General features: G+C 37.2%; 1 protein-coding gene across 5 annotated transcripts in view; it reads right to left on the bottom strand.

Annotated features, from left to right (window-relative positions):
- Nucleotides 1-14,840, bottom strand: part of LOC109934307 (cohesin subunit SA-1) — a 194,876-nt gene that overhangs the window by 14,447 nt on the left and 165,589 nt on the right. For 4 of the 5 annotated variants that reach the window (XM_048604839.1, XM_048604842.1, XM_048604840.1 and 1 more), the window contains exons 12-22: nt 14,088-14,167; nt 13,737-13,862; nt 12,092-12,206; nt 10,370-10,487; nt 7,549-7,652; nt 4,059-4,151; nt 3,836-3,925; nt 2,710-2,913; nt 1,914-1,984; nt 893-980; nt 412-492 (exon numbers count right to left, since the gene is read on the bottom strand). In XM_048604839.1, coding sequence (XP_048460796.1) covers nt 412-492; nt 893-980; nt 1,914-1,984; nt 2,710-2,913; nt 3,836-3,925; nt 4,059-4,151; nt 7,549-7,652; nt 10,370-10,487; nt 12,092-12,206; nt 13,737-13,862; nt 14,088-14,167 — 1,170 coding nt within the window. The remainder of the gene's footprint in view (nt 1-411; nt 493-892; nt 981-1,913; nt 1,985-2,709; nt 2,914-3,835; nt 3,926-4,058; nt 4,152-7,548; nt 7,653-10,369; nt 10,488-12,091; nt 12,207-13,736; nt 13,863-14,087; nt 14,168-14,840) is intronic. The other variant, XM_048604843.1, reaches the window with a different exon arrangement.

Raw genomic sequence — 14,840 nt, 5'->3', positions numbered from 1 at the left:
TGGAGGAGTTAGTTTATAATTTAAAAGTATTGAAAGAAAAATAAAGAATGTAAATTATTTTCCAATAAACTAGAACAGGCAAACTAGTGCAGCCAAAAGTAAACAACTACTTCCAACAGGTACTTCCAATCTGACCAGAAACACCATGGATCTAAAAATCAATTTAGAATCTTAGACGTGCTTTCATAATTTTCAGCATAACTGGAAATGACACCCCAAAACAGACTGCTACAGTTTTAAGAATGTATTCACAGAACAACATTTCAATTAAAGCTATAACTTATTCCCAATTTGATTTAATTGAAAAATTATGGTACCTTTTTTCTGGCACAATTCCAATTCTTCCACATTTGTAAAAAGTCTTTTTTTAACAATAGCATTACTATTGCTGACTTTACAACCGTTCCTCACCTTAGTTGGAGAACCTTCTGCTATCTTGACAAGTTGCCACAGAATGGAATAGTGACAACACTGGAGTGCCTGGACCACTATCTAGACCAGTAAAATAAACATTACATAACTATTACACTTGAGACAAATGGACAGGCAGCAAAGTGTCCAAACCTTTAAGAATTTTCCCATTGGCAAATAGAATGAAAAATTATATGCAACTTTATTTTTATATACAAAGTCTATATTAACCGAACTCAAGATCTTTGAGACATACAGTTTAAAAGCATTAGAAGAATATATCCATTAGCTTTTCTGATATTCATTAGTCAAATTCAAGCTTTCTGTGCAAATATCTTACACATATTTGAATTTTTTTGAGCTACTGAAAAACTAGCACATGCACATTCAACTATTTTAAATGTTCTTTAAAAAAATGCAAATTCTCATAAAATAACTGCAGGAGTTAAGCTTTTTTAAAACACTTTCAAGGAATTTTTACCTGTTCTGGCATAGATCCAAGTTCAATCCCACTTTTCAAAAGCCTGTAGCAGTTTCCAAACAGTTCCCATTTTGTAAGATCGTGAGCACTAATAAAAGAAAATTTTAAAGTGATAACTGACCGTTTTCTTCTACGATCCAGGCTGTTCGGGTTTCATAGCTTTCTCAGAACATTGCATTCAATAAAAAGGTTAAAAACAAACATCCGTCTTGCAATAGACCAATGTGATCCAGATTGCTGCAGCTTAGAATGATCATAATTTGAAGTCCACCATTCGTTATTCAACACACAGTGGCTGAAGTTTAAAAACTCCACTAAGTTTCAAACTCAATTAGTTACATAATATCTAATAGCTTATCAATTACACCAATGGTATGACTACCTTAAGCAAATAATGGTAAACTATGTCCAAGTTTCAGTTCAGAACTGTAGAAATTAAAATTAGTTACTACCAAAGATTTTCTTTAAATGAAATTAATGTAAAATACAAACAAATCTAAAAATGACAAAGTGTGGAATGCAGAATTTATTCCACTTGTTTTCAAACCTCTAACATCATTGTTAGAACACTTCCTATATATTAAAACAACAGCTCTAAGTATGCTTGTTTTAGACCAAGTCTTTTAGAGGACTATGTCCTTAATGTGAAATTTATCACTGAATATTCCAAACTGATACTACTTTAATGAAATATTTCCTGCTGATTTATCTTCTCCAGCTGTAATTCTGAGCTAACAGTTCCCTTTCAATGGTCCAACTAATGCCATCCTATAGCCAGTGCTGAATGGTCTGAAAGCATATCTACTGTATCAATTTTTCTTCCCTTACTGCAAGGAACCTAGTTTTTGCCTAACACATATTCACTATTAGGGTGAACACACATCAGCTGGAGAACAATAAAGACAAGGCTACATTCCAGCACTCTATAGTATCATGCAAAAGTGCTCCACTGCATTGCTGCACCCTGTCACCCTGAAAAAGCAAAATGCTTATTATATAGAACAAGCTCACTTTCACATACTTGTGGAAGGCAGTTAACCTCTTCAAAGTAGAGAGAACATTATAAATGTCATCATCATCTGCTTCTTCTCCCTATGAAAACAGATAAAATTGATGCAGCCTTTAAAACATTTCATACAATACGGTGAATAAAGGCAAGAACTGCAGTTCAGACACTTATAAATCCACACTGCAGTCTACCAAATAAAAATGTCGTACTTCCAATTTCAAACTATTACAAGGGAGCTTCTTCTGAATTTTAGAAAATGTAATTTAGGAGGTGAAAACCTTCACAAACTTTTAATCATTACTTCAAATCATACAACCGGCTTACTGATGTTCAGTTTGGGGTCCATCCAAAGCCAATCATTACAGCCTTGGCTCAAACATGGACAAAAGAACTGAATTCCAGAGGTGAATTGAGAATGGCTGCCCTTGACGTCAAGCCAATACTATATTGATTGTGGTATCAAGGAGCCCTGGCACAACTGAGGTCAGCTGAGGTGGGGTGGGGTCAGTGGAATCCTCCACAGTAAAGAAGTACAAGATGTAGATGGTTATTAGAAGCCAACAGTCTCAGTCCCAGCAGTTCAAGCTGATGATTCACAAACACTTTCTCAAGGGCAATTAGGATGGGCAACAATTTAGCAATACCAGCATACCAAAGAATATAAAACTTGTCAAATGTAATTCTTTTAGCCACAAAACAAACTGACATATCAATCAAAACCCTCAAGATTGTAAAGCACATCTTTACAACAGATTGGATACTACTATTCTAAGCAGATAATTTATTTATTGACACAGTTCACACTCACCTCTTGCAATAAGTCTTCAACTGACTGACTGAATCGCTCTACCAGCTCATCAATCATCTGACTGCGTGCAATGTTAACACGGTTCTGAATTGTGTATTCGTCACTACACAGGATGTTATACGTTTTGCTGCATGATTCTAAGACATCTGATTCTATGTGCTTTTCAACAACAAACTTAGTTTGTTTTAGCAATGCATCGAGGTGCTGGGAGAGGGGGGAAAAAAAATCAAATAAGCATACTTTTATTTCCCATTAAAAACATTATTTATTAACAAGGTAGGAATATGATTCTTTTTTCATGCAGCTCATTTTTAGTCATTCATGTTCTCATGCAGGATCTTTATCATTTTATTTTCTACTCTAGTAGCAAGTTCTCCAGAAGTAGTATAGCCTCACTTCTTGAGCATTGCTCACCCACTTTGAGGCAAAGTCACTGGCCTCTACTCAGCATCTCCCTTTACTGGGAGGGCTTAAAAATGAAACTGCATCCTGTCACTTTGAGAGTGAGTTGGAAATCCAAAAGCACTGGCTGCTTTGTTCCATCACCATGAAAAGATAACCTCGCACTTACTGTACAACTTTCTTAACTGAGTAAATGGATCACTACGAATCAGAATTTACTTCAACCATTCCAAATAGCACGAATAGCAGTCAATAATAGAAACAGTAATTTTACATGCAGGAGAACCATTGATCCATTTTTTTTTTCTTTTCAAGGAAGTTATGCCCAAAACCTGGTGTCCAATTTAATTACATGTTACTTTGTCATAATAGAAGTGAAATGACTGTGCTGAACTTCATTTCCACTAAACAGACACAATCTTTACATGTTGTATACATTTTCCCAAATGGAAATAAAAATTTTGACATTTTCGCAAATTTGAATATACACCGAAGGAAACTATTTTGTTAAGGTTTTTGCTAGCGCTAACTGAACACCAACACCTTAAAATGTAGAAAGTACAAGATAGAGGGGGCTTCACCCTGTCAGTTTATGACATTTGACCTGAATTTAGAGATGGTATTGCTGCCTTGAGAGTCACACTCAAGCATCTATTATTCCATGAGATTCTGAGAAAAAATTAAGTACAGAATATATTACAAGATAATTCTCATTACTATTTACCTTTTCCATTCTTCCTGTACTGTACAGTTCCAAGTCAAAGAACTGAGGGATTTGCAATAGGTTTGCCACTTTCTCAGAATCAGCTGAGTACTAAAACACAATGAATATCCAAATTCAATATTATTTACATTCAGAAAATAAATGAACTGTAATTTTAAAGCATATTCATTCTCATCTGGATGTTTACTGTATGAATACTGCGCAAATATTACAAATTAGTTACCTTTCCTAACATCATGGGGAGTGCCACGATGAACTGTTCTGTCAATTTAGTGCGATCATCTATCTGCATTTTTCTCTCCTTTGCAGTTAAGACCTATAATAAGATTGCAATGGAAGTTTTCAAACTAACTTTGCAAATTTTTACATTTATTCATAGATTTATGTACATAAAGGCAATTGTTAAGTACCTAGAATGAATTACAAGTTGCCCACAAAAAGCCTCTAAGTTGAAACAACACATACAAAAATATTTGTTCAATTTAATCTACCGCAATAGAAAAGTTGAAGACTTCATACTGAACTTTAGCAAGAGGCTAGGATTGCAACCACCAAGTTCTGTTCCTCCAGGGATTGAGAACGTATATCCACATATTCTCAAAAAGGTATTCACACATTGCCACTGTTGTAATAAAGGAAAAGGGCAGCCAAACTGTGCACAAACAATAACTTGATAAAGACCAGCTAATGGGTTTTTGTGACATTGGTTCAGAGATAAATATCAGCGATGACATAGCCATAAATCACTAGTACTTCTTTAAAATACTGCCCTCAGGGTGATTGAAAGGGTCTTGTTTCATTGTCTTATCGGAAAGATGGCACTACCAATAGAGCAGCACTTCCTCAGAGCTAAATTGGAATATCACACTTGATTTTTATGCTCAAGTCCTGGAATGGAACTAAAATATACAATCTGGTGACTAAAGCAAGATCATCATTTTTCATTTGTTCATGGGTTAAGGGCATCACTGGCTGGGCCAGCATTTGTTTCCCATGCCTGATGGCTCAAAGGGTTGTTGAAAATCAACACATTGCTGTGGATCTGGAATCACACATAGGCCAAACCAGGATGGCAGATTTCCTTCCCTGAAGGACATTAGACGGGTTTTTACAATAATCAGCCACCAGTAGACTAGCATTTTACTCCAGATTTTTGCTACTGATTTCAAATTTACCATGGTGAGGCTTGAATCCATATCCTCAGAACATTAACCTCAGGTTCTGGATTAATAGCTCAGTAACATTACCACTATGCCATCGCCGCCTCTACCTGAGTCAACTGAAATCTAAATTTAGATACTTCGATAACCATGGTACCATTTGATTGACAGAATTATCTCCTCTCATTTGTGATTAATCCAATTATAGATTATGGGGATGATGGAGGGACAATGGTGCAGTGATACTGTCACTGGACTATTATTGAGACCCAGGCAATGTTCTGGGATTCAAATTTGAATTTTACCCTGCCAGATGGTGGAATTTTAAAAAATTTGAATTGAAAGTCTAACGATGACCATAAGACCACTGTCAAATTGTAATAAAATCCATTTGGATCACTAACGTTGTTTTGCTGCCGAATTTACCTGGGGTCTGGCCTGCAGGAGCAGAATTGTATTCAGTCACAATCATAGCCAGTCATATCCTCTACTCTCTCTACCATCGATCCAGGAAATCAAACCTGGTTCAATTATGAGTGCAGGAAGGTATGCCAGGATCAGCACCAGGTAAACCTAAAATTGAAGGGTCAACCTGGTGAAGCTACAACACAGGACTACTTGGGTGTCAAACAACATAAACAGCAAGTGATAGATAGAACTAACGGATTCTACAATCAATGCACCAGGTCTAAACTCTACAGTCCTGCCACATCCAATCATGGATGGTAGAAGACAATTAAAAACTCACTGGAGGAGAGGGCTTCACTAATATCCACCCTCAATGATGGGGGAGCCCAGCATATCAGTGCAAAAGATGAGGCTTTTGCAAAAATCTTCAGCAAGAAGGATCCAGTGGATGATCAATCTTGGCCTCTTCTGGAGGTTCTGAGCATCACTTATGTCAGTCTTTAGCCAATTCAATTCACTCCATGTAGTATTAAGAAATAGCTGAAGGTTCTGGATACTGCCAAGGCCTTTAGGTCCTAACAATATTCTGACAACAGCACTGAAGTTTTCTTCTTTGGAACTTGCTGTGCACCTAGCCAAGCTGATCCAGTACAGCTACAACAATGGTATATACTCAACAGTGTGGAAAAATTCCTAGGCATGCCCTTTACACAAAAAGAAGCAAAGATCCAACCTGAGCCAAGTCCCGCCCCATCACGTACTATCGATCATCATTTAGGTGATGGAAGGGGTCATCAACAGTCTTATACTGTTGATGACCTGCTTAAGAACCTGCTCACTGATACTCAGTTTAGTTTCCACCAAGACCATTCAGCCCTTGACCTTTTACAGGCTCGCTTCAAACGTGGACAAAAGACTGAACTCCAGAGGTGAGATGAGAATGTTAGCCCTTGATAACAATGCTGCATTTGACTGAGTGTGGCATCATGGCGCTCTAGCAAAACTGAAGTCAATACGAATCATGGCGAAAATCTCCACAGGTTGAGAGCCATACCTAGTGCAAAATAAGATGGTTTAGTTGTTGGAAGTCGGTCATCTCAGCTCCAGGACATCACTGCAGGAGTTCTTCAGGGTAGTGTTCAGAACCAACCATCTTCAGCTACTTCATCAATAACTTCCCATCCATCATAAAGTCAGCAGTGGGGATCTTCGCTGATGATTCACAATGTTCAGCACTATTCATAATTACTAAGGCAATGAAACAGTCCATGGCCAAATACAGCAAATCCTGGGGTTACCATGGCAAATAAAATTAACTGAACTAGCAATTTAAACAACTTCAAGAGCAGGTCAGAGGGTAAGAATTCTACAGTAACTAAGTCATCTCCTGACTCTCCAAAGTCTGTCCACTCTCTATAAGGCACAAATCAGCAGTGTGATGGAATGCTCCCCATTTGCCTGCACGAATGCAGTTCAACTAACACTCAAGAAACTGCACACCATCCAGGACAAACAGCCTGCTTGATCAGCACCCCATTCACCATCTTGAACATTCACTCCCTTCACCACCGAGGCACAGTTGCAGTTTGAATAATCTACAAGACGCAATGCATAAATTCATCAAGGCTCCTTCAATAGCATCTGCCAACCCCGCAACTACCATCTCGATGGACAAAGGTGGAGATACATGGAATGCTATCTTATACAAATTCCTCTCCAAACCACTAATTACCCTGACTTGGAAACGTATCGCTGTTCTTTCAGTGTTGGTGGGTCAAAATCCTAGAACTCTCTTCTTAAAAGCATTGTGGGTATACCATGAAGGCAGCTCATCAACTTCTCAAGGGTAACTATAGATGGGCCATAAATGCTGGTCCAGCCAGCAAAGCTCAAATTCCATGAATGAATAAAGGATAACTATTGCCATTTTCTAACTGATAGATTAATCACAGATGAGAGTAAAGAATTCTAACCAAATAACTTTGAACAGTTATTGTTATATACCGGATTTAGCTTTAATTATATGTGAAGTATAAAGATGTTAAAGTTTTGTGCCAAAAAGTAGGAAACTTATTTATATGTATCAACCTTATTCCCTTGACTTCAAACCTGTGCCTCTTCAGGGGTTAAAAGTGCAGTACGTACCCTTTTGCCTGTTCCTCTTCCAACTGGAGGATGTGCTTCTGCAGCTTGCCGAATTGTACACACCATAAGCTCTATGAGCGCAGTTTCCTGCCTGTCAGTCATACCTAGTAAAGATTAAACAGCTTCAAAATTGCAGAACATTCCTGATGATGTTGTATAAGGAACAATTACAAAATCAGCACAGTATTTGGACAGTTTATAATGCCCTGGATTTTGCAGTGGTAAGACAGTATAAAACCATCCGCGGTCACAGATACTACTCCACAAACTGACAAATTCTGTAGTCTGCACGTGCGCAAGTGACAAACGGAAATCCAAAGACTTCAGTCAGTGAATCACCGATGGTTATAGCACAGGAGATCATTCAGCTTGTTGTGCCTGAGTTGCCTCTCTGTAACTTGACAAAGTCACAACTTTTCCCTGTCGTCCTAAAATTTTTCTCTCTTCAGATGATTATCCAATTTCCTTTTAAAACTCAAAACTGAATTAAGCTCCAGCACACACTCAGGCAGTGCATTCTAGATCCCAAATGCATGCGAAAAACAGCACTTCCCTATGTCACTGTTGCTTCTTTTTCCAGTCATAATTTAGTGCCTTTTGTTTCTCTTTTTTTCCACCATTGGGAACAGACTCTCCCCTCTACTCTGTTCAAACCCTTCATGATTTTGAATACCTCAATCAAATCTCCTTTCTCCAAGCAGACAACGCCAGCTTCTCCAAACTACCTACATAAATGAAGGCCTTCATCTCTGGAACAATTCTTGCAACCTGTTTTCTACAAGCTCTAACAACAGTAACTCCATTCTTCCTAAATTGGATTTTCCGAAGTTGGGCACAATACTGTAAGTAAGATCGATCGGGGTATCACTTGGTTTATCATAACTTTCTTTGTAATATGCTCCTTTTAATAAGGCCCAGAATCTCATACACTTTATTAATCACCCTCTGAAACTGCCATGCCACCCTCGACGATCAGTAGGTTCCTCTGCTCCCGAACCCCTTTTAGAATTGTACTGTCAATATCACATTGTCACTCCTCATTCTTCCTCCAAAAACAAATCACTTCACTGTCCTCATCTCTATCAATCTACCAGCATCCTTTGTCTACATTCTTGTGATGTTTAAAAATATTATCTTCTTCACAGTTCACAATACTTGAAAGATTTGCATCATCTGCAGATTTCAAACTTGTGTCATGAAAACCCTTACCCATGTCAATAACATACCAACAACAGTAAGGATCCTAACTGACTACTAGGAAATCCATTCATTTACCGGTCTTTCAATCAATTTTGCATGCATGCTGTTACTGTCCCTTTTATTCCACGAATTCTTAATTTTATTCACAATCCTATTATGTGGCACTTCATCAAATATCTTTTGAAGTTCATGCACATGTATTAACTGCATTATCCTAGACCAAACTCAATTTTCCCAATTGACCGTTAGTTGGGCTCTCAATTGTAGTTTCAAAAAGTTTAATCATCGAGGTTTTTTTACCCCATTTTGTGGCGTATATCAGCTGTGCTGTTGAAATTAATTACCAATCACATTATTCAATTGTGTGGTGGGCAGAATGCGTTTTGGATCGATGGCAACATCCTGTTCATGGAAAAAAAGACTATCGAGTGCTAGCCTATCTTCACTGCTCAATGCAGGCATTGGGAATCTTACAGCTTCACATACTTTCAGACTGAAAGTCTCATAAATAAGGCCCAGCCATTTGATCCTCATGCAAGTTCCTCTGATATCAAAATCAGGCATATCAAATCTAGCCTGCAGGCTACCAGCTACACCAATCAGAACATGGCATTATGTATATTACACCTACACATGAATAGGCCAAAGGCCACCACTTTCATGACTGAAATTTTCCCAGTCAACCACAATTACCACAATGCTGTAGCAATGAGTTGACTTATCCACTTCAGCACGTCTCTTATTTCAGTGAAACTAATTTTATATTTTAGTGTTAACTTTCTCTTGTCAAATATTCCAAAATTTAATTTGTCTTTTAAAGTTTACGACATTTCAGAATCTTACTTGCTTGTGCAATCATTTAATTTGCTCTTTTAAAAATGTTATAAAAATTGAAGGATTAACACTGTACTTTACCTCCAGGTTGGCTCCATGTGAGAATATTTCAATGAAAATGGCTGCTCGCCCTACCTAATGACATCACTGTCAACTGGTGCTAGATTCAAACTAATATTAAAAGGTGACATGTGCACCATAGAGATCATTAGATCTTTGCGGGCAGCTTTTCATGAGGTCAGCAATGAATGAAATCACTTCATCACTGACCACTAAATTTAGACCTTTGCTTATTGTTTCAACATGTTATTTGGTGAGGGCTGGTTTCTTCCAACTGGCTTAACCCTTATGCATCTTTTACTGTGGTGAGTGTGATTTTTTTTTGATGCCAGCAATTATGTAAGACTTACAAGCACAATAGGTCAGTAAGGATAGTCAAAATCTTGGAAAAATGTTCCCAATTTGGTTTCAGCAAGTAAATCTTTGACTGATGCACTTTCCTTAGCACATCAGTCACATGCTTCAGAATCAGGAGTTTCATGTGCCTTCATTGCACTGGATGGTAAACCAAATATTCCCGAGAAAATGTTAGTAAACAGGCTTCAAATAGTTTCCTCTTACTGTAAACTTTCACAAATCATTGTCATAATTATTATTCACATGAATGTTAAATTTTGCAAAGAATATTCTCAAATTACTTAGCAAAAACCAACTCTATAAGCCTATTGTACTAGTAAACTCTGTTATCATTAAGATAATATGTTTTTATAATTAAACATTTAGTTACCTTCTTCTCCTTGTATAGGCTCTTCCAACAGCAATTCTACCATACATTCCCAATCCTTGAGAAGTTCTTGGGAGCTTTCCCATAAACTATCCACCAGATAGGCAGCATGCTCATGCAACTGAAATGTTACAGTTTGAAAAGCAAACAAGCAAAATAAGTTGAATTAAATTTCTAGATGGGAATACACAGTTTTCAAATTCTACTTTTAAATGTAGATGTTAAAGTTAAACAGCAAAATTGCTAAGGGACCACAGTTTCAGATGACCCCCTGCACTCTTCCAAAATAGACCCAAGGGACATAGAACTTCTGATCCAGATTGGAAACTCTATTTACGACATTCATCAGACAATAGTTTACACTATGAACTTCCTCTGATTTTTTTTGCCATCTCCCAATGGAGGATTCTTCAAAACTGACTCAGCACTGGAATCCTTGGAAGTAGCAGCACACAGAATCTGTGAGAAGCCATACCCTCTTTCTATAATTCTTGCTGCCATATTCCAGTAGAACTACAATTTAAATGCCCCAAAGCTCTTTTGAAAAGCTCTGGAGAGAGACATGTGTGCAAATGGGTGGATATGGAACTCAGTCAGTAAGGCATGTCGGGTAAGGAGGGTGGCATATATGTTAGGGTAGGTGCCAGAAGTGAATAAGGGGTAAGGATGGTGATTGATCTGACCCAATTACTGCTATCAAAGTGGAAATTGTGGGAAGGGGATGGTCCAGTGAGAGTGACTAGAGGAGAGAGGAGTTAAATTAGGCTTTTTGTAAACCACCACTTCCTGGCTAACTATTCAGCTAAGTAAATCTGAACTGCCCATAGTCTCAGACAATAGCTCAGACCCGGAGACACTTTCAGAGGGTTCTGGAAAGCAGGGGAGTTGCTTATCGGATGTTCAAACTTCTTGGGCAATTTCCACAGAGTCCTTGCTTTGCAATATACAAGGGACACCTTCCAGAGTATATCAACTTCTGACCATCCTGGATCAGAAGATCTTGACTAAGATCACAGTGAAACTGAAATGTTGACTGGAATGACCACTGTATTCTCAAACATGAAAGTATGATCAACCTTTCTTTAATTCTTAAATGCTTTCAAATAGCCAGAAACAAAAAAAAAAACTTCACTAATTTTGAATAGAGCAGGAGGGAAAGACAATTGGAGCAGGGAAATGTTGCAAATATCTGCCCCCATGACTAGTGTAAAGCCAGATTTCTCTGTGAATTTCTGTGCCATTGTGAAACAAATCAGAGACAACTGGATTATGTTACATTTGATAGCCTTCATCAAAGTAAATGTATAGAAATAATTCAACAGAATATTATTTTTTCCACTATTACATATAATATTAAATATCACTAACAAATATAACACCAAAATATGCTGCTTAAACAATCTGTAGACTGACATTACGGCACAGTGTATATTTAATTGCAGTACTATTGCTGATCATAGTTCCATCCAGATTTTTCTCGTAGTTCAATTCCCCTCATTTATTTCAGCAAGTTATTCCTTTGTTAGCTGATCCCAAATTCCCTACCCATTAGCCACAACAGAATGCATGCCATCAAATCACCTCAATAATGTAAGCAAAGTATTAACACAGCTTTGCAACCTCATGGTCTTTTGATACTTTCTCAGAACCGCTGTATTCCTTTCTATTAATAGGTCACCTTTTTGTTGACTATTTCAATTCTTGATTTCAATTCTTTGATCTTACCTCACTTTCTAGGAAGAAAAGTACCAACATCTTAATAAGATTTCCGTTTGGGCTATGCCTTCCCCTACTCTTTGCGTAGGCCTCTTCTGCTTGTGGATCATGTCGACTGAACAACCTAAAATTTATAATTGAGATGTTGTGAAACTTTCCCACATGCATCATAGTACAGTGATTATTCTTTGTCCATGCAAACAGCAGTTAAAAGGGCTTACAACATTGTTTGTAACGGGCTGATGTTTTTTGGCTCCCAAACAAAGTTAACAGTCTTTATAATGTGCATTTCGGAGGTTGTAGGGAAAGAAAAGGTAGCAGAAAGCTCATAAAGGTGCCTCATAATATTTCATAATTTATCCTGTAATAGTTGGAAAATATGAAGGAAATACACAAGAAGAGATAAATTAGTAGAGAAAAGATCAAACAAATTTTGTTGAAAGAAAATGATGTATTGTAGGATATTACATGGCTAACTATCAACTTTGTCTGAAGCACTACCACATTACACTGATTTGGTACTATGTCATCAAGTTATGACATAAGCAGTGAAAGTTAAAACTAATGTATTTATGGAGAAATAGCTGCAGAAGTCAGAAATAGCATCTCTACTCCAGCATCTGTACAAGCAGCTACTTTCATAACAAACAGCACTTATATCTCAAGTTCAGCATTACTTTTTAAAAAGTGCAATAATCACTGCTGTAATTCCTTGAAAATACTGTAAATTGCCACCTCGTTATTTTAGTTTAAATCTTTCCTCAATTTTGCCACCTTGTGGACATTACCTACATTCTTTTTTAAATTCAGTGCTGCCATCTGCTGTACTGATTTTACATTGCAGGTAACTAAATTTTCGGGAAAAAATGAGTTGAAAAGGAAACAAAAAGCTTGGTTTCACATAGAGTACTTTTCATGATCTCAAGATGCCCAAAAATCTTTAAACCTATCAAGTCCTTTTAAAGTTTGGTGAACGTTTTCCAATATTGGGATCCCACAAACAGCAATAAAATAATGATGACTTTTGTCAGGGATATTTTAGAGGCAGTGGTTTGGTCACTGAGGCTCGGGCGAGCTTCACAGCTCTACTTCAAACAATGCCATGAACCATTTATAGCCATCCAAGCAGAAATATGGGAGTCACATTTTAAAATTTCATTGAAAAAAAACTGCATTTCTTCAGTAATATCAGCCTAAATTTTGCACTCAAATCTCTGTATTTGAACTCACAACCACTAAATCGAGGCTAACATTAATGTATTAGGAAACTATTTTTAATGACAATCTAAATTATAAAGGAAACACTGCAATGATATACAGAACAAACATTGTTCAGAAAATCGTATTGTGGCAAAACTGTTTAAAATTCAAACAGTTCAAATTTATAATGCTGCTGTATAATTCAACCATTCAAGGTGTTATGTGATATGGTTCCACCTTGGCTCTTGATCCTAGAAAGATGAATGTTGTTGCATAAATCAGAATGAAATATTTATCATTATGTCCTTCCATGTGAACATTAATTAAACATGAGTCAGTCAGTCTAAAAAGACTGACTTAGGTTTGTTGATAATGCACATACTTTTGAACACACTTTTATACTTCATGGAAAGCTAATGAAGGAGAACAGATAATGTACAACTGTGTCGCTTACTTTTTGTTTAGGAATTCCCCAGCCGCCACAGCAACAGGACGATGTGCAGAATATACAAGGTGATACACATTCTCACAATCTTCATTGGATAATGCCTCCTCACTTCCCCTAAAACAATCATGAAGCCAATAGGACAAAACGTTTATAATGCAAAACTGTAGTACAATTTTTAGATTAATCTATCAGACCCAGTGGGGGTGAAAACAACATTAATAGCCTATCTCCCACCTTGTTAGAGAAAGATATAGTCAGAATGTCCACACTATTACATTAGAGGTGGTTATCTAATTCTCACAACAGGTGAACCAAGATAGGTGTACCGTAAAATGAAAGAATAACAACTTTACTCACTGCAATATCAAAGTGACCAATCGGATAGCTTCCACAGCAACATCATACTCTTTGTCTAATGTCATGGATACAATACGATCCTATAAAGAGAATTCAAAGACTCTGCTCAAGCAAAACAATTTCATTGGGTTACCTTCTATAACAGATTCAGGGGCAGAGACATTTAAACTCTGTTTACACCAATCTCTCAACAATGACAGGAGTTTTTCCAACAATGTAGAATCAAACTAACAAATACGAACACATTAATGAAGATCTGGTGCAGGTCATTTGGCCCCTCAAGCCTGCACAGCATTTAATAAGACCATGGCTTGTGCGACTGAGGACTCAAAACTCACTCTGCTGGATAGGCTCTATACCCTGTGACTCCCTTGTTGATCAAGAATCTATTAACCTGCCTTAAAAATATTCAATGACCCTGCCTCCGTCAATTACTTGGAAGAGAATTATATCGACTCATCACCCAGAGAAAAATTCTCCTCACCGCCATCTTAATTGAGAAAAACCTTGTTTTAAAATGGTCATCTCTCGTTCTAGTCTCTCCTGTAAGAGGAAACATCCTTTCAGCATCTACCTTGTCAAGTCCATCAGGAACTTATATTTCAATAAGATCACCACTAAACTCTTCTAAACTCTAATGATTATAGGCCCAACTTTCCTCATTCCAGGAACCAGTCAAATGAAATTCCTCTGATTGGTTTCTAAAATATTTTAGAAACCATTTAGAAATAAGCTGTCTAAAACTGCACCTCA

Source organism: Rhincodon typus, chromosome 13 (assembly GCF_021869965.1).
Source record: "Rhincodon typus isolate 14 chromosome 13, sRhiTyp1.1, whole genome shotgun sequence".
In the NCBI taxonomy this organism is placed as follows: Eukaryota; Metazoa; Chordata; class Chondrichthyes; order Orectolobiformes; family Rhincodontidae; genus Rhincodon; species Rhincodon typus.
Note: the sequence above shows the minus strand (reverse complement) of the source record. Positions and strands in the feature narration are given on the sequence as shown.